The 27,237-nt window shown below is 39.0% G+C and overlaps 1 protein-coding gene across 5 annotated transcripts in view; it reads right to left on the bottom strand.

Annotated features, from left to right (window-relative positions):
• Positions 1–2,961: 2,961 nt before the first annotated feature.
• The window catches only part of RAI14 (retinoic acid induced 14), an 85,214-nt gene continuing 60,938 nt past the window's right edge, over positions 2,962–27,237 (bottom strand). The window contains exons 4-18 of one of the 5 annotated variants that reach the window (XM_030467713.1): positions 23,736–23,824; positions 21,793–21,857; positions 19,308–19,365; positions 18,765–18,835; positions 17,321–17,427; positions 14,898–15,076; positions 14,250–14,278; positions 13,200–13,286; positions 12,488–12,574; positions 11,808–11,868; positions 11,332–11,450; positions 9,279–10,802; positions 6,737–6,886; positions 5,243–5,308; positions 2,962–4,981 (exon numbers count right to left, since the gene is read on the bottom strand). In XM_030467713.1, coding sequence (XP_030323573.1) covers positions 4,904–4,981; positions 5,243–5,308; positions 6,737–6,886; positions 9,279–10,802; positions 11,332–11,450; positions 11,808–11,868; positions 12,488–12,574; positions 13,200–13,286; positions 14,250–14,278; positions 14,898–15,076; positions 17,321–17,427; positions 18,765–18,835; positions 19,308–19,365; positions 21,793–21,857; positions 23,736–23,824 — 2,770 coding nt within the window. In that variant the 3' untranslated portion in view covers positions 2,962–4,903. The remainder of the gene's footprint in view (positions 4,982–5,242; positions 5,309–6,736; positions 6,887–9,278; positions 10,803–11,331; positions 11,451–11,807; positions 11,869–12,487; positions 12,575–13,199; positions 13,287–14,249; positions 14,279–14,897; positions 15,077–17,320; positions 17,428–18,764; positions 18,836–19,307; positions 19,366–21,792; positions 21,858–23,735; positions 23,825–27,237) is intronic. The other 4 variants (XM_030467714.1, XM_030467715.1, XM_030467717.1 and 1 more) reach the window with 4 other exon arrangements.

Here is a 27,237-nt window from a genome sequence, read left to right as displayed (position 1 = left end):
TTTGGAAGGCACAGCACGTGTGGGGTCTGTTCTCTGCTGAGCTGCCAACTTCCTTCCAGCTGAGCGTCTGTTAAATCGGGAATGGAAGTTGTGGGGCCGTGGGATCAGCTCTGCGAGATGGGGCTGGGGGCACTGGGAGGTACTGGAAGTTACTGAGGGACACTGGGAGCTGCTGGGGGCAGTGCTGGGTACTAGGAGAGGGCACTGGAAAGCATCTGGGGGCCCAAGGAGGAACCGGTGAGCAGTAGGAGCAGGGGGGGAGAGGTCGCTGGTTTTGGGGTCTCCCCCCAGACAAACGGCGACGTCTTGGGGATGAGTGGAGAGGGGATGATGGGAGAGGAATGTCCTGGGAGTAGGGAGGCTCTGCAAAGGAGCCTGGATCGATGGGTCGTGGCCAATTGTATGAGATTTAACATGCCCAAGTTCCCTTGGTCCTGTGAGCAGAAAGATGCAGCAGTGCGGAATTTCAGCTGTTCTTCAGAAATCACACAACCATGTCTCCAGAAAAACCCTACTTCAGGTACTGGAGAGTGCTTTCAACTCAGATGTTCATGCTTGGCTTCCATTGGTAGGACTGGAAGTTTTCAAGGTGAAGAGAGAGGAGCTGTTTTCAATGATGGCTTTAGTTAAAGAAGGGAGCGTGGGAAATCACAATATGTCATAGGATTAATATATGGAATGTTGGTGGATGTAATGAATATGTTGACGACCTGGTAAACACGGCATTGCTGTGGAACCTTTAGCATTTTTTAATTAAGTAAACAAAACAAACAATAGTGTTTCTTGAATATCTCAACAGATGTTGCAAGTTATTGTGGTAGAGTTTATAGTGAGCTGTTATCGTGTATTCTGAGGTGGTGCCTTCAGGTGCCTTCCAGCCTGATGAAAGTTTGTGATCAAAAGCTGAGCAGTGCCTGTCCAATGTTGTTACCAGGCAACGAATAAATCAGCATGTTGGTAATTGTTTATGAGTTTGTAGGTGTCTAATTAAGATGCCAAAGCCACACAGAGAGCAGCTTTTTTTGCCTGACCACGCAAGATTGCAAGAGCAATTTACTTATCTCCAAGACATTCAGAGCAGTGAAACCACACACCACCAACTTTGCCCCAAGCCAGCCACTCAGGTAGCACAAAGCAGGATTTAAAACTAAACCACAGCTCCAGGTCAAGATGTAGCACCTGCCCAGTGACTCCCACCCAGCTTTGCTACTGGTCTGGTCTTGACTGCTTTTCCTAGAGTAATGATGCTTAGAGATGTCCTCAGTCCTCCAAGACTGAGCAGAAAAAAACCCAAAACATACCAAAACTAGGTACAGGGGGATCTGTGAGCAGGAAATGGACACAAACCACAGAGGAAGCATGCACACACTTTAGTGAGGAAAGCACCAAGAAGATTCTGCAGTCCTGCTGGTGAGGAGCATGTCCAGGTTGTGAGACCCATCCAAGAGGGTCAGCCAGCCCTGAGCTCACGTATTGGCTATGTGCCACTGTATGTTGTTGAAGCCACAAGATTTGTCCATCAGGGAGGCACTTCATTCCCTGTAATCTTCTCATGCTCACCAAGACTTGCAAGAGGGAGCCTGTGACAACCAGATGCCAAATAATGAGGGACTGATACTTTCTCCAACAAGAGGGGAAAGGGAAGAGATCTTAAGGCAGATCTAACCAATTCCAACCCACCTGCAGCCCTCTGAAATCTGCTGTCACCATTTGTCACTATTCTCTGCTGTTACAGGCCATGGGAATGGTGAGAAGAGCCACTATGCTCAAGCTGAGCAGTCTGACCAAATTATCTCTTATGTGTGACCTGCTGCCTCTGAGTTCAGTAAGAGTCCATTCTCAGTACTCATGTATACACAGGGGGGAGAGGGAGGAAATCAGCTATGAAAATGCTGCCCAGGAGAACCCATGCTGTCATGCCTGCCCATGCAGGAGGCCATAAACAAATAACCACCACACCCCTGATGTTTGGGAAGCCCTTCTACTCAATGTGGCAACCACCAGCTTTGAAGGTAAAACACAAGATTGCCACAGGTCTGCCCCTAAAAAAAATTAAAATAAAAGAAGTCTTCAGAGGTAGCATCCTGGCCATCCAAAAAGAAAACAAGTGGCAATTCAGATGGGAGAGAATAGGCAGCAGGCCCATTGCTTGTGACAGCATGAGAGCAGATGTGATTTTCCCTGTCAGGTGATTCTACTACAAACAGATTCTGCATACCCATTTGTCAATAGCTTTCTTCAAATAAAACCCAGTACTAAGTACCTTACAGAATTTTTCCACAAGAAACTAAATAGCTACCCCCAGGATGTAACGAAAACAGGTACAATTCCTGCTGTTTTGTGTATTCCTCCCTCAGACAGGAAGACAGTATTAGAAAATAAGTTACTGGAAAACAGCTTCCCAAATAAAACTCAGGAGAAGTAGAGATGATAAAAGGCAATGGGGATGACTATAACTATTGCTAAGTTTAAACAGAAGTGTACATATGTGTATGCATATACATATACATATGCTCCCACAGTGAAGCACTAAGTGATAGAGAACCACAATTTTGAAAAATTTTGAGACCTCACCAAAAGGTGAGGCAAAAAGTACACCTCACCAAAAGTACAGGCAGCACCTGTACTGCTCTACAGAAGTTTTAAACTTAGTAGGAACACATCTAGGGAAGTGAACAGGAAGCTTGTATTACTCACAGCAAGATTTCCAAGTGAGGGAATGCTCTGAACTTACTAATCAGATTGAAGGCATCATCTCCAAAACTGGTTGCATGGGATTTGGAGTACATTCTATTCTACCTAACAAATCAGGAAAATTAACAATCAAATTGCAATTTCAGGGATGAAAACCTGGTCTATCTGACAGGTTTCAGACAAGAACACAGTTGAACTACATCAAGAGAGCATGGTGAGATTTTCCTAAATGCAAAAATTAAATGAAGGCACAAAAAGAACAAAGGTGAAAAAATTCGAAATAGTTTATTTGCTGCATAAGGAAACTTTTTGTAAATTACATAGAGAAACCTGCTATGCTGTTGTATATAATTTTCAATATTCCACAAAGATAACTGTAATAAATATACAAACCAAAACAAAGTAGAAGACTAAATCCATCAGGCAAACCCAAAACCTACAAAACAGTTCATCAAGTTTCATACTTGGCAGCATTACCATGGTTAAAATCTTGTTGTTAAGTTTGAAGTGCTGCAGCAAGCCTCTTCACATTTTTTGGAGCATTTTCAAAACCATCTAACTATAAAATACTGTTCAAAATTAGCAGGCATTAGAGTTAAACCACCCCAAAAAAGTAACATCCAGGTCTAAGTTATGCAAAGGTGTGATTTTTCTTTATGCTTTCAAAATTAATTTCATTTTTTTAATTTTGCCAGGGGTAGGAATTATCTAAATGCACTGTGAGTCCAGTGAGACTGACACACTGCTGACTCTTGTCATGTTATGACTCTATATAAGCTTCATAGGTTATATAGCTCTTGAATATTTCTCTATTAGAGACATATCCACTAGCAGGAATAAAACAAATACCATAATGAAGCTGCAAGCTAGTTAGAATGGTTGTACCCTGAAATGCAGTGTGTGCTTCGAAGCATTTTTCTATACTTTCCTACTATACCACATCAGACATTTTTGTTTTACTTTAAATTTAAAAGTGCTGATAAAGGTTTTACTGATGCCTATAGCCCCCAGAAACAACATGCAGAAATTTTGACACCTATTTCTGTTCTCTATCATTTCTACATTTTTTGAAACAGCAGGATTAATTGCATTTTATACTTCACTGCTCTGGACCACACTGACAGACAGGTCTGTTATTCCATAGAGATCTTGTACAAACTGGAAACACTTCACTATGCTTCACTATCACTGAATATTTGGGGTATAAAAAGAAACTCTCTAAGACACGATTACCTAAAAATATTTGTTAATACACTTAATGCAAACATTATGTAGAAAAAATGGTTTAGTTAGAAAAAATTCGTTACAGGGCCAATAAAAATATACTGGAGTAGATCTTTACAAAAGTGAGGTTAGGAAGTATGAGGCATTGACATCACTGTAAACATCCTGTGTTCACTAGAACCCCTTGTCTAAAGTGTATATTCTGGTTTTGTTCCTGAGCTTCATGGCCAACACTTGCATAGATAGCTAAACCTATCATAAAGGGTTGCCTGTACAGATGTTTCTGTACTGCTTTGTACAGAATTTCCACAAACAAATTATTTTACCCTCTGTAATAGTTTATTTCCAATACCAGGCAGCTGAAGGAAACTACAAAGCAGGGTATGATTTTTGTGTACTCAGTGCATTGGATCAGTTGGGACAGCTACCTTATGGTATGTTAATCTTAAATAGTATTACACTAAGAAGTGCAGATATTTGATGTTCTGGTTTAGCATAAATATCTACTTCTGCTCACTGCTGCAAGGCTCATTTCTGATCTGCCAAAGACCGCATATGGCTAAATGTCAGGTATCTAAGTGCTACAACATCAAGCAGCTAAGTTTATCCCCAATAAAAAGATGCAGCTTATAAACAGTACAGAAGACCTTAAGGAAAATTTCACCTTCATCCAGGCAACATGAGTGCTTTCTAGGCTAACCTCCTTCTATTGGAGAAAGCTAGAAAGTACTTTCAGGATAAAAATGGCACAGAGTGGCCTAAGTAAAGAGTCTAAAGAACATACTTGCATTTTGGATATGGAAAGCATGTATTTAGTTACTGCACACACAAAATGCATGGGAAGTGGTAGAGACAGACTAACAAATCCACCTCACAGAGAGCACAGTAACATAAAAGCAGCAAACTGTTGATTTAAAATCTTACATTAAGGCAAATAAGACAAACACAACAGGATTAATAAAAATTAGAGTTTTCCTTGGCTTTTTTACTTTTTCTGTGATTGGCTTTTACACATTGATAAAATTTGCTTAAGCACTTTCTGGACATCTTCATCCATTTGACCCTAGACAAGGGGAGAAAGAAGAAATTATGATTAAATTCAAGCATCACTCTACCCTTCAAGATGACTTACAAACTATTTTTGAGGTATAATAATTATAGAAATTTACCAAAAGGAAGCAGTGTTATATTTGTGCACAGTCACACCTCTTGCAAGGGATGTCTTAGATAAAACATACATAGTTCTAGTAGGCACAAGATCTACAGGACAAAGCAGCTTTAATTAAAGTACCAACACTGTATATCTGACAACATGCAACCGTACCTGCACAGCATAGAGGAGATGCATCCTGTAAACTGAGACAATTTCCTGGTGTTGTTTCTTTGTTTCCTAGAAACAGTTAAGCAAAAAGTTACAGAGCATTCAGAACTGTTAAATTCAGAACAACCCAACTCAATTTAGAGTCCCAGAGAATTGCAAAACCATAAAATTATGCATGCATGTAAAACTGGTTCACACAGTACTGTGCCACTAACCATCTAAAACACAATTTGCTCATAAGTGCAGTCCACAAAAATGCTGTAAATCTACCCAACCTAGTAAGAAGCTGATGAGATGACACCAATTGTAAGTGCTGAGCTGCAAAGATGTGGAATGAGCACATAATCTACTTCTGAGCTTACCAGTAACCAGAATTGAGGGAAGCCAATCATATTATGTCAAATTGACCCTTAACTGCAACTAAGCTCTTTCCTGAAGTCAGTGACCCATCTGACAGCTAATGCCTTGCCAAGGAGGAGGAGGTGCTTTTTCATGGTCTTAACTGATGAAAACCCTCAGTTAATCACCATATATCCATATATCCTTTTTCCTGATCACGGACTGCCACATGCCAGAAGCCATCTTCCCAAACATGAAGCTGTTAGCCTACAAGGAGGAAAGAATATTGCTGTCCTGTTTTAAATCCTACCCACTTTCCTATTCTGCTGCTCACCTTTGCACTTTACACTACTTTTGCTTGTCCTTATGCAATGGGAGAAGGGTCCTTTTAGACTTGGTGTAGAAGCAACCTGGGCCTTTACACTGACTGTTTGACTATCTCTCCCCACTGCCTGGGTATTATTCCAGCCCATACGAATATTGACTCTTATTTCTGTCTGCTGGGGAAGATAGGAAAATAGGCACCAGGTAACTCATTTAGTTGGTCAGACTGGGAATTCTCCGAATTCTCCTTTTCATCCTTAGTAGTGAACTGCTTTGAATAGGCAAGCTCTTGGAAATTATGACACAACACAAACAAATACCATTAAAAAAAAATATTTCTAAGCAGTTCAGAATTTCAGAGAATAAAATGTGCTCTCTATGAACAGGTAGATTTGCTTGATTTGAGACTTAATGCCTTCAGTAACTACTTTCTTACAGAAAGTAAGAATTCTAGCTTTAAAAAACCAAAAAGACTTCAACTAATGAATGTTATTGAGAAAACAAAAATCCAGTGCACAGTGGCTTTACTTTGACAAATCACGGACTCAGCAGTAGGTCTGGTCAATACAAGTACAGCAACTTTGCTCCACTATTGATCTGGGGACATATACTTGGGAAAACATGTCTCTTTAGTTAGACTGTGTCTAAAGAGCAACTCATGAGTTGCAGATTCCCCAGTGTTTCAGAGAAGAAAAACTGCATCATTTCCGCATAAAAATTCCTTTCCTTGTACTCATTGGCTGCGCTTCATTTTAAATAAGGCAGAGTGAAGAATAGCACACATATCTTCAGAAAACTGGGAATAATGTTGGGTTCACAAACTACCACACTTACAGTCAGTTGGTTTTGCAACTGCTTCACTTGTTGTTGCAATGCCTCCACCTGCTGGCTTTGTCTTTTGGGGGCACTGGTCGAGTAGGAAAGCTGAGAAAGGCTGTTCAGTGCTTCTTTTAATTTGCTAACTTCCTTCGACATTTCATTGATCTGGGAAGGCAAAAAATAAACTTTCAAGAAAAGTTGCAGGATGCACTGTATTCCTGTGGGTCTCGTCTTGGACTTGTGACTTCATTTCATGAAATGGGGAAAAAATCTGTAAACAAACTCAATGGACAGAGGCATCATGTAAACAAAACCTTACAGTGCTTCTCTAGCCAACCTCCTAGCACAATCAATTAAAAATGCATTCCCTTTTATGCAAGCCATCAGTTTTTAACAATGGAAGATCATATTTACCACCAGATACTTCTGCTAAACACAAGAGAGAAACATACCAAACACAGGTCAGCTATTCATAGCTAGCAAAAATATATATCTTTTCATAATGAAATTCGTAGTGGCAGATATGGCTGCTGTTGAGCAAAATAATCCAATCCAGTACAGTACAATAATATCAGGTCACACATATCTCCACATGAAGGGAAATGAACTGTAAAGATACACATACTGAAAACTTCTTTTACTTTAATATCTCAATTTTCAGATGGGCAAATGCACCCAAAGGTTACTCGCTCTGTGATACTTGACACAATATCATTTATTATTGCTCTGAGACATCAAGGGTAACAAGAGCTTCTACAGGCAAGTCAGTGATAAAAGGCAGACAAGAGAAAAGGTTGGCCATCTCCAGAAGGAAACAGGAAAGGGAACAAGCAAATAGTCATGGAAATAGGGAGAAGGCTGAGGGACTCAATGCCTCAGTATTCCTCTGCCCACACCACCCAAGTTGCAGAAGGCAAAGGCAGGGACAGTGAGAAGGCAGATCTGCCCACTGTAGCAGAGCAGCTGTGCAAATGTCTAAAGAACCTGAAAGGTCTGTGGGACCTGACAAGATCCATCCACAGTTCCTGAGGGAACTGGTGGAGAAAGCTGCAAAGCTGCTTTCCATCATATTGAAAAAATTGTGGCAGTCTGATAAAGCTCCCACCAGATGAAAAAGAGGAACATAACCCCCACTTTCAAAAAGGGAAAAAAAGACCCAGGGAAGTACAGGCCAGTTAGTCTCACCTCTGTGCTGGACAAGATCATGGAGCAGATCTTCCTGATGTCTCTGATAAGCCACAGGTGGTTGGTGTCAGTCAGCATGGCTTTGCTAAGGGCAAATTGTTCCTGAAAAATCTGGTGGCCTTTTATGATGGTGTAGCAGAACTGGTGGACAAGGGGGGAGCAACTGAGATCATCTACCTGGACTTGTGCAAAGTACTCAACACTGTACCACATGACATCTTAATCTCTAAATTGGAAAGATCTAAATTCAATGGATAGACAATTCAATGTATAAGAAGTTGGCTGGATGGTCTCACTCAGAATAATGGTCAACTGTCTGATGCCCAAATGGAGACATTCAATGAGTGGTGTTCCTCAAGCATTGGTACTGGGGCAAGTGCTGTTTAATATCTTTGTCAGCAACACAGACAGTGGAACTGAGTGCACCCTCAGCAGATCTGCTGATGACACCAAGCTGTGTGGTGTGGTCAACATGCTAGATGGAAGGGAGGCCATTCAGATGGGCCAAGACAGGCTTGAAAGGTGGTCCCATGCCAACTTCATGAAGTTCAGCAAGGCCAATTACAAGATCCAGCACATGGTCAGGGCAATCCCAAGCACATTTAGGAGTCGGCTAGAGAATGGATTGAGAACGGTCCTGAGGAGGAGTCAGCAGTACTGACTGATGAGAAGCTCAACATGAGCTGTCAATGTGCACCCGCAGCCCAGAAAACCAACTGTATCCTGGGCTGCATCAAAAGAAATGTGATCCGCAGGCAAGGGAGATGAGTCTCTCCCTTTCCTCTGCTTTTGTGAGACCCCAGCTAGAGTATTATGTCCAGCTCTGGGGCCCTCAACAGCCATGGAACTGAAAGAGTAGAGCATGGATAGAGTCCAGAGGAGGGCCACAAGGATGATCCAAGCTCCAAGGGCTGGAGTACCTCTCCTATGGAGACAGACTGAAAGAGTTGGGGTTGTTCGGCCTTGAGAAGAGAAGGATCTGGGAAGACCTCACAGCTGCTTTCCAGTACCTGCAGGTGCTACAGGAAAGCTGTGGAGGGACTTTTTACAAGGGCACATAGAGATATGACAGTGGGTAATGGTTTTAAACTTGAAAGAGTGTAGATTTAGGTTGGACACTAGGAAGAAATTCTTCAGTGTGAGACACTTGTACAGGTGTACTTCCATGCCTGAAGTGTTCAAGGTTAGGTTGGATGGGGCTTTGAGCAACCTGGTCTAGTGGGAGGTGTCCATGCCCATGCAGGGGGATCTTTAAGGTCCCTTCCAACCCAAACCCATTCTATGATTCTATGATTAAGTTACATATGAATCATCCTACATATTTTGCAGTTTGAACTCACGCACTACCCCTCCACTGTAGTGAATCACTAACCTTTTTATCTTTATCCTCTTCAAGTTTTGATGAGCTTTCAGAACATTTTTTCATTTCAAGAAGATCTTCTTGAGCTTGCTGGTACTTTTGATGAAGACCAGTCACCTCCCGCTCCTTTGCTTCAAGCAGATTATGCATGCCTTCTTTCTCTTCTTTCAAGAGAGAAACTTCATTTCTCAGTTGCATTGCATCTAAGGACACATTTTCCTTCTCTTGGATTACAGCCCTCAGTTTAGATGACAAAACACTAACTTCACCCTCTAGCAACGACTGAAGTTTTTCATATGTAGCCTTGGGTACCATTGCTTCATTAATTGCCGCTTTCACTTCCAGTAATTCTTTTTGTACGTTTCTTACTTCACTTTCCTTGTTGGTAAGCAGTTCTTTGAGCTCATTTATTTCTTCCTCCATTTCCTTTACAGTATTTCTGAGTGCATTCATCACCTGATGGTGTTCAGTAATTGGCACAGAGTTTTGTTTCTGAGCATCCAACTGTTGCTTTAGCTCTTCTGCTTCATCTAATACTTTTGTGTACTGGGATTTAATTTCTGATAACTCATTCTCTGCCTTGTATTTCAAGGAACTTGTTTCCTGCATCAGTTTCTCATGTTCATCTCTAGGAATGTAGCCCAAAGCTATGTCATCTACAGTTTTTCTCTTCCTATAGTCTTCAAGCTCTGCTTGTGCTTCCTTGTACAAATGAGACAATTCACTAAGTTGACTGTTGAGCTCATCTATCACTTTGTGCATTGCATCTTTCATTTCTCCAGCTTCAGCACTAGATTCCAACTGTGCCTGATTTGCCAGCTTGTCCTGCAGCCTTTTAATTTCCTCTTGCCCTTCTTTGTACCTCTCAATCAACAATGCCTTCTCTTGATTAATATTATCAATAACTGAACAATATGAATTCTTCATTTCCTCACACTCTTCCACAAACAGTTTGCTTGCTACATTCTGCTCTCTTTCTTCAAACTTTTTCTGTAACTCTCTCACTTTCTCTTTTTGTCTTTCACTTTCCTCCAATGCTCTCTTCAATTCTTGCTTAAGCTTTTCAACTTCTCCACATGTAACTTTCAACATACTCAGTTCAGAACTGGTATCTTCACTTTCAGAGGCAACAAGACCCAGCTTGATATGCCTTTGTACCTTCAAAACTTCTTCCACAGCTTCCTCATACCTGGTTTGAGTTTCTTGGAAATTCAGGTTAAGAGCAGAACCATTTTCTGAAACATCTCTGCTATTTAAATGATCTGTTTCTGTGACTCTAGACTGGACCTGAGATTCTATGAGTTTTCTTCTGACTTCAGAATTCTCCGATTTCTTCTGCACATCCTTTAAGTCTTCCTTGAGGTACTTCACTTTTACTTCACTGGGGCTTGTAAATTTTTCTTGAACTTGAGTGGCATTTAATGTGGACTTCAGCTCCTGAGCTGACTCATTTTGTCTATCTGCTGTTTGCTCAACCTCTGGTTGGTTTGAATGATAGGAGTCTATGGCTGAATCCACTTCTTTAGGTGCTCTTTCCTGTGCGAAAAGAAAGATGAACAATTGCACATTAAAAATAAGCACATTACTATATTTTTTAGAATACAGTAAGCAAGGAAATCTTGACATATCCTATAGACACAGAGAATTTTAGAAATTCAAGATAGAAATTTTTAGAAAAAATCAAAAGCTCAGCTGCTCCTATTTAGTTATCAGCAGCAAGCAAAGGTAGGAAGTGCCAGAATCCTCTGAAAGTCTGGGCTGATCTCCATGGGCTAACTCCATAGGCTAATAAACAAAGCTATGCAAATTAAAATTCTGGTAACACAACTGTTAACAACATCTTTTAAAAAGTGGTTATCATAACAAACAAAGTTAATCAGTAATTTATGGGAAAAGTGAGAATATCAAAACACTGATTTAATACTTTGGAGCGGAGTATCTCTATGATCTTAGCACCAACAAGCTTGTTAAATTATCTGCACAGTTCAGTTCTTTAAAAAGGCAACCAGCTCTTTGTTCTGCTAGAAGATCAACAGAGCACTAGAACAGCACAAAAATACACCACCTGTAATTTGTCCTGCAGCTCCTTATTGTGCAATGTCAAAGAAGCAATTTTTGCTTGCATCATCAGAAGTAGATCTTGCTGGTCAGCTTCAGAACTCACATCCAATAAACTATCAGTACCTTTGGAGGAAAAAAAAAAAAAAAAAGATGTGAATGCTTTCAAAAAGCTGAACTGCTAGCTAGTTTATTCTAACTTTTCAAATGAAACAGTTTGATCCCATGACCACAAAGTGTAGTGTGCAAGCACACTGTTCCTAGAAATATTTTTTTTAAAAAAGTGTTAGATCACCCAACAGAAGCAAGGGGTTTTGGTGGGGAGCTGGTAGCAAATTCACAATACATTACTCCAAGTATTTCCTGTTTTCTCACATTCTAGGCAGAAAGGCACAAGAGTATTTCTCATCACTTTTTGACACTACATACTACCTAAAAAAACCTAATAAAATATGAAAATTAGTATTAAATGTTATAGTATACCTGTTTTGCTGTCACTCAGTCTCTCTGTATTACCTCGATGCAAGGAGCTGAATTCTTCCTGCTGGGAAACAAAAAGAGAATGATTTCACAGATATATGCATATATGGAGCATATATGAAGTTGGACAATTCACCAAAGAGAAGTATTGACAGTATAGAACTTGCTGGACAAAACCCAGGAAAGCAGGTTTCCTCCATTTGTGGTATCTTATTTAATTGCTGCATGGGGCCAGTATTTCAAAATATGCTAAAGGCATTTAATTTCCATTGCCCAATTCTCATTACATATTAATGAAATATGGGCAACTAAGTCATACATAGTTTGGAAGGCTGTAGTCCCTGTGATAAATAATATGAATATATTGTGATGTATTTAAAAAATACTGTAAGATAGTCAGAACACACTTAATCTCACAATATTAATACTTATTTTCATAACAATATTTCCAAATACTGACTAATTTATTACTAATTCTATTTACTTAGTTAGTAAACATAAAACAATCCATGCTTACTTTGTAAATTATATTGAAATAGACTTGGATTCCTTTTTATGCTTAAAAATCTGTTAAATAATCCATAGGAGACTCTGAAGTCAGCAAAAGAGATTATTAAATAAAGTATATGCTTAAAATACTATACTTTCCTTCCCTAAGCCACACAAGAGCAGAAAACTGATACCTTGCACACTTGATCAGCAAAGAAAGCCTGCCCTTTTCCAGTCATGGGAGTTGAAGTTGATGAGTGTGGAGAGGACAAATCACTAAGCTGTAAAAAATTTTATATAGAGGTATATATACATGTGTGTACATATAACTACCTAAGAGTGCCAACATATATAGACACACATATATAAAACATAGTTTTCCCTGCACTGATGCGAGTCACAACTCTAGGTTAGTTTCAAAGAGCAGATCAGATTATTCGGTGCTTTTCTGAGTCATTATTACATATGTATATAGCTGCTATACAGGTAACATTCCAGTTTAATGTAAAATTAGCTGTTAAAACTGCATTTTGAGACCATATATACCTATTTAAGCACTTCACTTTCATATGTATGTATTCGTATAACAATGTGTACACATATATGGTTAAAATACATACTATTATTTACTTATGGAAGTAGACAAAACCAGGAAACCTTCAACTTTAAATGGAAAAATAATTGTCCTGTAAAATTCATACGGTTGTTGTATTAGACCATGCTGTATTGCAAGTGATGTTGCTGAGGTAACCTAACCAACATGTGCTTTTGTGGTATTATCCTAGTGTCTGGAAAAGCAAAAGTAATACAGGTATACAAAGTAACAGTAACAGCCCACATTGTTCACAAAAGGTTCAAAACATTTTTCATCCACTATATGCATCTCAAAATTGGTCTTTTCTTTACCTGAATAGGACTGATAGGAGGAGGTGGGGCTTTGCGTTTTTTTGGAGTTCCACTTCTTTCTGAGCTTAATTTAGAGCCTTGATCATGCTGAAAGTTTCACCAGCCAGAAAAGGTAGGTTTGTTAGTTTGGTTAGTAAAGTCCGAGCAAATTGTTTTATAAAAAAACAAAACAAACAAAACCCCACATTAATACCAACTTTAGCAGCTCATGCAGTGCTTTTCTTTTTTTTTTTTTTAAATGTAAAGACTACGTCTCTACTAACACAAAGGTATTAAACATGCCTGACAATAAGATTCTGCCCCCTTGTAATCCATGCTTCAGTGAAACAAACAAGATTTAGTGAAAAAGCAGAAACTTACAATAGGTTTAGCACTAGTGATCTGAAATAGTTCCATCTGTACAGTCCAGACACTCCATTCTTAATGGCTACAGTCTTCCCTCTCCACAAACTTCTGCCTGTACTCCCAGAAAACCCACCTCTCCAGTCAGAGAAGGAATGAACCAATGCATTGCACCCTCGTCCACTTTACAGCCACCAGCAGGTCTACCAAGTTCTACTTCAAGATATGATACGAAATAAAAAATATAAGAAACTAATTGTGTAAATCTGCTGGGATTCCCACAGCTGAGGATCTCCAGTAACATGTAACCATGGATAACCTTTAGTTACAAGTTTTGGAAACAGGTAACTTTACTACATGATCTTCTCTACAGTGTAAAGAGACAGGGAGTCCAAAAGCCAAGTTCCTGCTTTACACATGAGACAAGTGGCATATCTTCCCAGAACCCATGTGCACAAATACACAGGCTCTTCCCTTCCTTTTCTCACTGAGGGTGCTGACTGCTGCTACAGGGAGAAGCTCAGTCTAAAAGCGATGGTCCCGAAACACATTTCTTAAGTAAGCCACAAGAACCTTTCATGTTAGCTGTCAATGGCAGCAGCATCTCACAGAGACTTTTACTACTGATAATATCATGTCATTTACTGTTTTTTCTTAAGTCACAAGTCTATCCAGCCTCAGTATTTTTAAAACCGAAAGTACAAATACCTGCTTTGCTTTCGTCAGTGACTTTGTATCTGTGAAGCAGAAAAGAAGTGGAAATAAGTTACCTGCCATTGCTTAAACAACTCCAGCTCTACTTCCCACACCATAAATACTTTGGCTTTTGAATTCCTGTCTGAAATCTGAGAAATATACTTTAATTTCCAAATTCCACTTGAACTACATCCTTTCACTGCTTCTTTGTGGTTTCATAGTGAGAGAAAAATTTGAAGGACTGACACTTATTATTCTACTATTGTCTTGCACATTAGTAAGCTGTTTGACCATGAAACCTTCTGCCTACGTTACTTCCTTCCCCAACACCCTTCTGAGGAGCTCTATGTTCACTTACTCTTTCACATATTAAAAAAAGATCAGTTCCAAACATAATGCAAAACTTCATGATGCTGCTACATCATCAGCTTACCTTTTCTTTCTCTGAAACACTTTTTTGCCCTGCTTTATCTCATGATAAACATTAGCATCCATAGCAAAGACCGCATTTTCCTGCTTTTGGTAAGCCTCAGGCAGAACATCTTAAAGATGGCTTATAAAACTTTTCAAGCTATCTTAGGAAGTAAATTTGCTCATTACTAAATGTAGACACAGTCATTTCAACAACTGACAAACTGCAGAGTGGCATCTCTTACATACCAACATCCTGAGATAACTTTGATGACAGGAGATTCTGTATTCCTGTATTCTCAGAGAGTTTGGAATAATGCAGGGCCGTCTGTCCAAACACATCTACTAAACTGACATCTGCACCTTTCCCAAGGAAGGCTTCCACCGTGTTAAGGCTGCCAGCTTCACATGCCATCATCAAAGCAGTTCTGGACAAAACAAACAAAACACACAGAGAGTAAGTGTCAAGGGTGTTCTCTTTAAGCAGCCACTGATCACTTCAGGAAAAAAAGTGTGACAGTTATTGTGCAATAACGTCCAAGATTTTATGAATGTGTTTAATTGAAGCATATATTCATTTCTTCTTACAAACACCTGCTGGCCCCTCCTCTTCTTCTCCATACTCCCCAGCATGACCTCCTACAAAGACCTAGAATGCTTTGCATAGGTCTCCAAAAGTTTCTAAAAATTGATTTCTAGGCTAAAAGGAAAGACACAGATAGAAATGGCTGCAGGATAGAGCCAGACTATTAAATCTCTCTGCCACACTCCAATTACAGCTCTGCAAGTGGTGGTATAACATGAAAGCATTTATTTCATTGCTGCACTCCTTCACATGTTGCTTTTAAGACTAACTAGGCAAACATACTTTTACCAAATAGCCAAATAAATATCAAAATTCTTCAGTGAGACTGAGGGATTGGTTTGACCTCAAATCCTGATCTACTCAAATTTTACAGAGAAAAAGAAAAAAACCCAAACTACTAAAACATTAATTGCAGCACCATAAATTTTCTCTCCAACCCAGGGCAGCTAGACAGAGTAATGACAGCATACAGGAGTGTTTTCCTAACACTATTTATCTGCTTTTCTCAATTATCTGAAGGGGTCATATGAGATATACATAATAATTATGAACCCAAAAAAAACCCCCACCTTTCAAGTATGCTCTGATATTGCTCTCCTGCTTGGGTATAAGTCTCCCTTCACAAGACAAAAATATTCCTAATAGGTTGGCCAAGTTCACTGGCAAACACTTTCCTCAGTGTAGATTTGAAACTAAAAAGTTACTAGTGATAATATTTTCTGGATATTAAGGCTATAATTTCATTGATGGATTAAGCATACTCTCTGTAATGGTGAGAACTAGAGAAGTGATGGCTTTTGCAGTGCTGTTCTAAAAGGCAGTGATGAGTGGCAACTTGGGTAACACCTCAAGAATCACAGGGATGGTTTTAGGTTACCAAAGTAATTCTCTTACTTTGGACATGATAGGACATTGGAGATGCCATTTTCAAAGGTTATCCTCTTCCTCTCCTAATAAGGTTTCTCTGTTTCAGTAAAAACTCAACCACTTCTGTGAACATGAGATGCAAGAATACTCATTCTTCGTACCAGAAGGGAAGTAACAAGCAATTAAGTGAGAAGCCATTCTATAAAATTTTCTTACTTCTACACAAATACTTCCTTAAAAGGAAAATACAAAAAATGCAAGCCTGACCTATTTATGACAGAAACACATTAATTCAATTAAACACTGTCTGTTGATTAAACATTAAGACATCAGGAGGAAAGCAGAGGTTCCAGAGTGGGCAGCATTTTAGGTTCAAAGTACTGATGAAGCCATTCAAACCAACCCAGATGATAAAGGTGTTCTCTTTACACAAACTAAAACAAAGAGTGCAGTAATAAACTTTAAACCGATAAAAAACAAGTTAGGGCCCAGTCTCATCCTCCCAGGTGCTGCCAAAGAACAATATGAGCATTGTACAATAATCAAGATTGCTATCAGGTGCACGTGCCAGGTCTTCTCAGCATCCTGCTTTACTCTCACAGTTTAACCGACCTTTTATAAAACAGTCTATGATTTTCAAAGACTCTTGACCTTTGTCAGTATAATCAACACAAGTACATTTTTCACCACATAGATGTTTGCTTTTTTAAAAACAGTTTTCTGACACACACACACACACACACACGATTAATGCAACAAATCTCTAAATAGCACCTTCTAAGATGACAGCATCTCCACTTTGTAGCTTGACTGTATTTTTCTCTTGCTGCTGGGGCTGCAGTTATGGTAGAAAGAAGAACCCTTTAACATATCACTCCCAAGTAGAAGTCTGAGCATTTAGGTTGGAGAAACTAAATAATGCCAAGAAGAAAGCAGCTTTTAAAACTGGGACATGTACAAAGTGATGGGTGGGTAAATGCTATCAATCAGATTCTTTTAGGAATTATTTTAAAATGGGATGTACTGCTTCAGTAGCCCAGGGGAAATCTTACAGACACGTATAATTTTATAATAGCATAGTTTCTGCTTCACCTTCTCAACAGTCAGGATATGCTGTCTAGTACATAAGGCATTATTTCACCTAAAAACAATTATTTTCAGAGGATTTGTGAAGAAAGCTTAATCTGATGGTCAAAATTAACATGTTAAGCTGCTGTACCTTCCATTTTTATCCCGAGTGTTGATGTCTGCTCCATGATCCAGAAGGTATTTGCAGACTTCAGTATGTCCATTTTGTACAGCAAGCAGCAGAGGTATGTTTCCATCCTAGGAACGTATTTAAAGAACATATGAACAATAATCCATCCACTTACAAATATCATTTTTAGATTAAAATGTCAGCCATAAACTTCTATACCGCATGAACAATGCACTATCAGGACATTTTTCTCATGTACCACAAATGTAATCAGGTTTACATGAATGCCCCTCTTGAAAAAAAAAGCATTAGGAATGGGAATGTTGCTGTTCGTAGTCCATTTACTGTTTAATACTATAACGTGGTGATTGTGCAACTATGCAAGACTCTGAAGTAGCACCACAAGAAAAAAGGTATTTTTAATTAAGTACAAGGCAAAATACAATATTTCATACAAACATCTAGTAACTTAGAAGACACCTTTAAAGGTCATCCAGTGTTTCTCCCCATTTGCTCTCAATCCAAAGCTAGGAAAACTTCAAGTCACAGTACATAACTCAGACCATTGTGTAAGCAAATTTTAAGCATGACCAAAGCCAGAGATACCATGATGTCTCTATGTTCCCTAGTTAGGTTCACTGCCATGATTGCTTCTCATCATTTTGTCATGCACTTCTGAGGCTGATCTGTCTCATTCTTACATATGATCAAACATGAGGTAGCTGAGGACATTTTTAAGATACTCACTCCTACAGCCTTAAGTTCTTAGGACTGAACAAGTGTTTTCTGCCCTTAAAAGGCAGCTGAAACTATAGGTCTAACCTCTGTGACAGATTTTTATATTAGAAAGACCAGATTAAGGAGGAGATAGATTCAAAGTCAAAACTGAACAAGTTTAAAGATATTTTTCCCCCCCTTTTTTTTTTTTTCTTCATTTCTGTCCAGTTCCTCTCCCTTTATCATCACAGAGTTTTCTATCAGGCAGTTGCAACATGCCCAAAAAACAGACCTGGTTACTGTAGACACTTCATAACAGTGAATGTTTTATCCCTGAAAATTTAGATTACATCAAATATATTTTTCCCCCCATGCTTATTGTACTCTGGTGGGGCTTTGTGAGCATTTCACAGCACTTGGTCACATCATGAGCTTTCCCCAAAGCTTACTGGAGTAAATGGAAAGACTTTTAATCATGTTTCTGAATATAACAGAACTGATTCTCACTACTTGCACTAATGCCTCTATTTAATGAGTAGCAAATCCTTCCACCATAGTACTAGACTGTGAAGTACTTCCTCACCAACTATATGGCAAGCTGCAAAAAGAACTTCCACTCTTAGAGAAATCCAAGAAGAAATATAAGCATAGTATTGCTTTCAACTGCTACATCTGACCATTGACCAGCATGAAGGGCAGTAAAAGCTCTGAGGTATTGGAAGTGCACAATGGGATAAGAGCTACATACCAAATCTTTGACATTAATTGGACATTTCTGTTCACACAGAAGTTGTACTGCCTGAAGACAACCACATGCAGCTAAAAAAGAGACAAGTATAAAAGTCCATTAAACCCCATTTAACTAGTGTTCCACATTTCCACCTGCAATACTTAAGCATTACAGTGGGGTCCAAGAAAAACAAATTAAGTTGTATTTCACTCTTTTAAGAAGAAAGGAGAGAAGGAGTAAAAGGATTAACAGCAAATTGTATTCAGAAATACAACCAATATTCACAGTCCAAATTAGCATTAAAGAATGAAATAAAAATCAACCTCATCTTAAGTATTACAATAGCTCTGCCCTTGACAGTGCAAGCTAAGCTTGTTAACTCTAATTCACTAAAATTCAGTATTCATAGTATTTATCTTAAAAAATATCTGAAATTTGTAAACCATTGGATAGAGTCACTAGATTTATGTAACTAGAAACTACAAAGCTCTATCAGGCTGAAGAGCCAGGAATATCAGGCACAACAAAACAGGCAGTACAAGCTTTTAATAAGGAAGTTACCTGCATAATGTAAAGCTGTCTTCCCAGAATTGTCAGTGCTGTCTGCTGGACATTTGCTCTGCACAGTTCAATAAGGAGAAGGGAAAAAGCAATTAGAAAAAAGCAACAAGAAAACAAAACATATGTTTGATGCTAAGGACAAAGTAGCAAACATCCTTAGAAAAGTTTCATAAACTACTCCAGAAAAAAATACTGAAAGACACATCTTTTCTCTCTGTCAGTCTGGTCTCTACTTTCTTTGTGTCAGCTTATACAGAAGACAGAGAAAGCACTCATGGTAACAGAGACATCACTGAAAAATAGAAGCATTAACAATCCAGTCATATTTTTTTGCACTATAAGCTACCAGCTACCACTGATCCATCTAGAATGGATCCATCTAGAATTTAAAGTAATAAATAAAATAAATAAAAAATATTCAAATTTTCAAAATTCAAACAAGACTTGTTTTTGTACGGATTTTAGTTTCGGTTTACAGCAAAGAATGAGAATCAAAGAATAATTTAGATTGGAAAAGACCTTCAACATCCTTATGGCCAAGTATAAACCAAACACTGCAAACTTCACCACTAAATCATGCCCCCAGATTTTACATCGACACATCTATTACATCTTCCCAGTAATGGTGACTCCACCACTTCCCTGGGCAGCCTGTACCAGTGCCTGACAACCCCTTCAGGGAAGAAATTTTTCTGCATAACCAATCTAAACCTCCTCTCGAACAACTTCAAGCTGCTTCTTCTTGTGCTATCACTTGTTACTTTAAAAAAAGAAACCAACACCCACCTGCTACAACTTCCTTTCAGGCAGTTGTAGAGAGCAATTTGGTCTCCCCTCCGCTTCCTTTTCCCCAGGCTACAAAACCCCAGGTCCCTGACATGTTCCTCACAAGAGCTGTTCTCCAGACCCTTCACCACCTTCACTGCTTTTCTTTGTAAACAAGAAGATAAAACCCTGAAATAATGGGCTTCTATAAGAGAAACATTAGAGCTCTTGATATTCAATGAGCAATGCTACCAACACTTCAATGATTTTTTAGGAAAACAGGTTCACATAGATATTACCACACTCTGTAACAGAAATGTTAAGGATCTGCCTTTCTAAATTAAGTATTTAGCCTGTTTTCATTCTGCTCCAGCATGTAGACATTAGTAGACATTATCCACAGGCACAGTTTATATCACCAAGCTGGTCAACAGAAACATGGAAACAAGTCAAACCCCATGAGTTATGGGAGAACCTTACCAATGGGCTTTGTATTTTCAAATTTATTCAAAAATCTGCATATTTTAATAAAATTAGCAAAATACCAACTAAAGGACTCTACGATTGTAGCTGGTAAATAGATGGTCAGCAGATAATTGCTATTAAAACACCCAAGTGGCGAGTTCATCTTGCTGCTGCATGCAATACCACCATTGACCGCTTGATGTCACTTTTATATGGTAAATGGGTTCACGTCAGCAGGAGGAGATACTTGCAATGAAATCCCGAACGGGAAAGCCTCAATGGTCAATACTAAGTTTCCAGGTGTGGAGGAACAAGGGAGTCAGCATGCAACGAGTATGTAGGTTGGAATCTGTGAAACTGGATCCAATATTATCAGAGACACTGAAAGGGCTCAGTCACAGGACAATTGGAGCGCTCGGCCTGAGGTAACCAGGGAAAAGCAATTTAGAGGCTGGGATATGGGATCCGTTCTCTTTCTGTACCACTACACTTGAACAGGGTTATATTAATTAATTATCTGCAGTCTCAGCCATAGTCTTACTGATAACCCAAAACTCCTAAAAATCTGTGTCATTCCTCTAATCACCACCACAAAACTCACCTGACTTTCTGAAATGGAGCTCAGATTGACCATCTTACCAATGCACATCTTCAGCCTCAACGCCTCAAGAATCTTCATTTAATTTTTGTCTTTCCTGTTTTCTTTCCCCAGTCTCTCTACTCCCTCTCTAAATTTTTAACCCATCTCTGTCCTTTTGCGCCATTCAAGTATTTCCATATTTTAGCATCTAAGCTATTTTGATTTCTTCTCCCTTTGACATCAACCTTGACAGACATTTCTATGATTAAAACAGACAAAAAGCATTCCAGAGGAACAATACAAAAGTTCCTCCACAAGTGAAAAATTATTTTCCCCTGAGTCACTTAACCCATCTACTTCCAACCCATCTGGCCACACAAACACAGGAGGTTAGACAGAAGCTGCAACCTGCCTGAAACCCAACTCTCTGTCACATCAGCTGCATACAGAAAACTGTATGGACCACTCAAGGAAGATAGCACATGGTTTTCTAACATCCACTCACAGTGCCTAAAAGGGCTTTAAACTCAAGCACCTTTCTGGATTGCCAGGAGACAAGACAGTAATACAGGAGTGTGATGCAGATTATTAGCAGGAAATGTGTCAGGCTCTAGTGGAACCAGACCAGAGAAACAAAAGGAAAATGTCAAAAATCAATATTAATTTTTAATTTACCTGAAGCAACCTTTTAACACAATCAGAGTGGCTGTTCTTTGCTGCCAGATGTAAAGCACTGTGCCCTAAATGAAAAAAAGCAAGGCAAACTTAACTATTCAATCACCCCAAAGCACAGAAATAAACTCTTCCATGACAGGCAAAATTTTGAATTATCCATCTTGATCCCGTCATGACAGATGAAAAGTAAGGGTAGAGAAAATAAAAAGTAGCATGTATTTGTGACAGGTCATGGTACAGATAGATAACATAATAATCTCAATGCTTGCTTTCATATAAATGAATGACACAATGTATCAGACTATACCTTGGCAAAGGTTAAGTCAAAGATTGCACAATTAGGTTTTGTTTCTGAAAAAAAGTTTTTCTACAGTACTCAGCTACCTGCCAAGTGTCCTCATTTCTTCCATATGGTAATGAAAAATACATCAAGCACGAGGAGCAAAACCATCCAAATTTACCAGTTACCACTATAACAAATTGGTATCATTCAAGGACTGCACAGAGAACATTACTCAGAGCATAGGCCTACTTTGATTTGCAATTCACAGATTCCCTTTTTTGTTAACTTATTTAACATCCGTGGTGTCCATATTTAGCTATGATTTATTGAGTACAGATTTATGATGAAAGAGTCTGCAGTGTCTCCTCTAGTTTCATCTTACAGAGAGAGCATTATTATTAAATTATCCACATAACTAAGGAAAGAAGCAGCCAAGAGGTAGCACTCAGCACAGACAGAGCCACTTGCCACAGCAGAATCTCACTGTACATAACGTGACTATTAGAGAAAAGGCTTTCCCTAATGAACACTGGGTCTACACTCTTAGGCAAGAGCAGGCAACCTCCAATGGGCTGCCCAGGGAAGTAGTGGATTCTCCGTCCCTGGAGCTATTTAAAAAGAGACTGGATGTGGCACTCAGTGCCATAGTCTAGCAACCGCAACGATGGTTCAAGGGTTGGACTCGATGATCTCTGAGGTCCCTTCCAACCCAGCCAATTCTATGATTCTATGATTCTATCCTAACAACTAATAAATCCTGAGGCAAGATGAAGTATGAATTCTGAGGAGCTGTCTGTATCAGGTACATATATTCTCTTATCACTATGTGTATCACCTGAATACTTCTCCCAATATCACAGACATGTTCTTACAGAGGCAAGTAATTTTCATGTATAACAAATTCCCTGAGGCTGCAATCGGTGCCAAGACAGAACCCAGCATTTACAGATCATTACTGGAGAGACAGAATGCTGACAGCTCATTCAGGTGACTTGACTACCCAGAGAAAATGCTGGGCACAGATTCCACAAATATTTCAACTGAAATCTTTTAAGAGGGTTTTGCCAGATCCAAATTCAGCTCATTCTTCTAAAGTCATAATTAAGGCACTGGACTTGTGAGGGCAGAGACAGCATAGGTAATAGGTCTCAGCTCTGATTTGGCCTATAGCAGCTCTTCTCACTATGCCATAATCCTGAGGAAATGTCTTACTGCAATGCCCGTTCAACTAATGGGGGTCAATAGCCTGGATACACATAAAGGCAACACAGGAATGCAACACAGAAAATCTTGATTTAACCTATAAAAAGTCTCAAATGAAGTCACAAAAAAAGAGGTAGGGGAGGGTTTTGTGTCTTGCTGGGTTTTGTTTTTTTTAAATTTAAACAAAAATAAAAATTGAGCAATACTCTTGAATCTGGAATCCACTATACATGCTGATATTTACAGAATAAGGCCAAAAAGATTAAGAGCTTTAGAATCTGAATTCTCTGTGCAGAAAAGCCAGTATGCCTAAACTTGCAAGTGTTACAACTTCTTTTACCTATACAGGACGTGGGGAAAAGCAATGATGTTAAATATGGAGTTAAACTCTGTATGTATGAACTGTCTTGGAAAACTGAAAGTATTATGCTACAGGTGTAGATTCACAGAGGCATACCTGCACCATCTTGGGCTGTCACATCTGCACCGTGTGTCACCATGATCCTGAGGCATTCCGCATGCCCCTTTGTGGCTGCCAGGTGAAAACTGGAAGAGAGCATTTACATGTCACTTGTCTTTTATTAAGACCTCTTTTCTTTTTCATTCACAAACCAAGTACTGGCAAGTTCTCCCCTCCCAGTCCTCAGATCTTTTGGCACATGGCCACTGCCTCCCAAGAAGACTGTAACTCTGAAACTGAGCAGGAACATCAAAGAGTTTTTGTAGTTTTACCCAGGCTGCTGTCTCATTAACCCATGTAATATACCTTATTTGCATCTAGTCTCACCCAATTTCTAAACTAGTATAATTATGTAATATATCCCCACAGAATGCCTGGGCTTTGAGAATTAATATAGAAAACAGTCACAATAATAGGCTTTGCTCTAGTCATTCTATTGACTTCTGATTTCCTCCTTTGAATGGACAAACTTTATCTCCTCTAAGAGGTTATACAGCTCCTCAACAAACTAAATCAAGTTGTGCTTTTGCACTGTCCTTTACAGAGCCCATCCTTCTTCCATGTAGAGAAGAAAAAATACCCTTAGTATTTGCCAGTATCACCTGGAGAAATCAAAACTTCTGGATATTTGTGGCACTATGCTAGAGATTCGTTCTTTCAGCTTCTGGTTTTCCTTTTCACCTCATGCACTTGCTTATTTGGTCAGTGGGAAATTGCAGAGATTACCAACCAAACCATAGCAGGATGCACTTAACAGCATCAATTATCAGAGAGGTAAATGCAGAACAAAACAAATAACTTATACTGAATTCAAGCCTTTCTACAGATGAAGATTCATGTTTGACATCCTCGGTACTTCAAGATTTACAGAAGCAGCCCTAAACACATGCTGGTGACTTAATTTTGCTGGGAAGAAAAAGCAACAGAAAAGCTTTTTAAAGGAGAAATTGTGCGTAGATCAGCAGGTAAGTCTCAGGATATGTACAGGCAACACAGGGAAGACATACTTCTCTGTGGTTCCTACTAATATTAGCTTGACATACAGAGCTATTTTTCAGTGGTAGTGGTAAAAAGCAAAATCCAAGACAAAACATTTCCAAATACCATTAAATTGCATGTGAAAAGACCTTCATCAACATGCCCCAAGCTGAAAAAGCCAATATTCCCAAGATGTTTTCTAACATCTTTTAAAGGAGACGTTCATTTTTAACATCATACACCCGTGTGGTAAGGATATTTTTGCCCAGAATCTAAAAGGAACACCACAAATCCCAGAGTCACACCAACTACTGTATTTAAGAGTTTACATTTCAAAAACTGCTTCCTTTAAATGCTAAATGAACACTGAAATATTAGCCTGCTAACCAGAGAAACCAGGAATGAAACATTTTTGGCACACAGCCTTTGAACTGCAACATTGTGCTTCTCTAAGCTGGAGACTTCTTGAAAGCCCTGAAGAAAAAAAAAAAAAAAAAAAAAAAAAAAAAAAAAAAGAAAAAAAAAGCTATGGATAAGATCTGAAAAGGGCAGAGAATAAATCTAAACAGGAGAGCTCCTTGAAGAGTCTTTCAAGTACAGCAACTACATCACTTTCTTCAGGGAGTCCTTCTACACTGCTGCTGATTGCAAATGACAGAAAAGGCAATGCTTAAGCTTTGAACCATTCTTCAAAAATATATAAATATCCTGTGTTCTCATCCTGTACCTTAGTAATGCCATACAAAAACTGAAGAGTTAACACTTCCAAGAGTATTAAAAAGCCCTGCTGCTGGATGTTCTCTTGTCATTCAAAATCAAAACTTCATGCACTTGGTGACCAAGTTGTGTAAACATTCTTCCTTAGAAGAAGAGGTTTCTCAGGGTCTGGGAAAATGGCTAGGGGAGGGACAGCTAGGAATCTGTCAAATTCCAGCACCTCCAAGTTAGCCAGCACAACATACCAGCAAATACTGAAACACGTTCAGATACATTTGTGTAGACATACAGTGCAATCAAAGTCACTTAAACATCAGGAAGGCTGTGAAGCACACACTTGGTTCACTTACATTTGTCAGTGTTTGTAAGAACAATAAGTACCTGAATAATAACTTTGCTAAATCTGGGACACTGAGGTTTTATGATCAGACTGCATAGGATAGTGCCAAATGCAACATGAACACACAAGTGCAAAAGTTTTATTCAGTTAAAATTCAGATCGCAAGGAAAGTATCAATCAGAAAAAACTTAATTACTTTCAGGCTAAGCATCTATGAACACATCAGTTCCACCAACCCCAAAAATTTCCACAGCAGTTCTTCACAAGCTGTCACTCACATAGGTGCTGTTTCATGTGGCCAAAAATACCTTCAAGTAAGAAAGGGCCAATTAAAAACATTGCTTCTTCCAAATTGATGGGATTAAAGAAACAACATCTATAAGCACTTTGTGAAAGATAAGAGAACACATATGAAAAATGTAAAGATATAGAGAGAAGCTACATGGAGAGTCCTGTCAAAAGAGAGGATGATAATGTTTAACTCTCATGCATTTACACAGCAACAAGCCATACAGCACCGGGCTGCTAAAGGTCCCTCCCAATTGTTACTGCTACCATTTCTCACATAACCCTGTATTAAGATTTTTCTCTTAATCATTTAAAAGAACTGGGAGAAGAATGGAGTACAGGGTTAGTTATCTAGTGGTTTAGTCAACAGAACTGTCTTGCATGGAAATCAGCCCTGCCCCAGAAGAGTGGAGAATGGGGTGAACCAGTTACAGTCGTATTTATGTCAGAGTATTTATAAAGAGCTGAGAAGTAATCTTCCCTTGAGAAGTTATTCTAACTGATTTTAAAAGTTGACAGCAAAAACAAAACCAAAACAAACCAAAAAACCCCACCAAAACCAAAACACTTCCGGAGTAGATACTTAGGGCTCCTGTGTAACAAGGGGGCTCCTGAAACAACGAAGCCTGTGGACATTCACTTTAGTACAGAGTTCCTCTTTGAAAGCTACATAAACTTTCTTGAAATGTTTGAAATAAAACCTGCAGGTTTCCAAACAATGAAGTTTGCACCATCTGGAAGCTGTAAGCAGTGGTGCATTTCACTTGCATCTTTCACAAATAAACTTCCCTTGATGTGAAAGCAAACAACTTTCCTCCCACTTCCTGGCTGTTTGATTACTTAGGCAAACAAAAACAAACATACAAATCTTGATTTGGAGCAAGGGCCACACTAAGGGTTAGATTCTCATTCAGCCTAAAATCCCATTACAACATAGTTCATTTTCCCTTCAAAATAGATAAGCCTGTTACTAGTCAAAGACACATGTTTACCCTACCCTGAACGGATTAGGGAGAGATTTCTTCTATTGCTATTTTTCCTGAGAGGTGGAATAGTCTACTATAACTGTCTCCAGAGGTTTCAGTACAACAGAAGACCAGCTACCCTTCCCAGGGGTTTTGTCATTGGATACAGAAATAAAGTCAGCAATTGAAACCCAGCTGATAAATATCAGTT

Source organism: Calypte anna, chromosome Z (genome assembly GCF_003957555.1).
Source record: "Calypte anna isolate BGI_N300 chromosome Z, bCalAnn1_v1.p, whole genome shotgun sequence".
Classification (NCBI taxonomy): Eukaryota; Metazoa; Chordata; class Aves; order Apodiformes; family Trochilidae; genus Calypte; species Calypte anna.
This window is presented reverse-complemented; position numbering and strand designations above follow the sequence as displayed.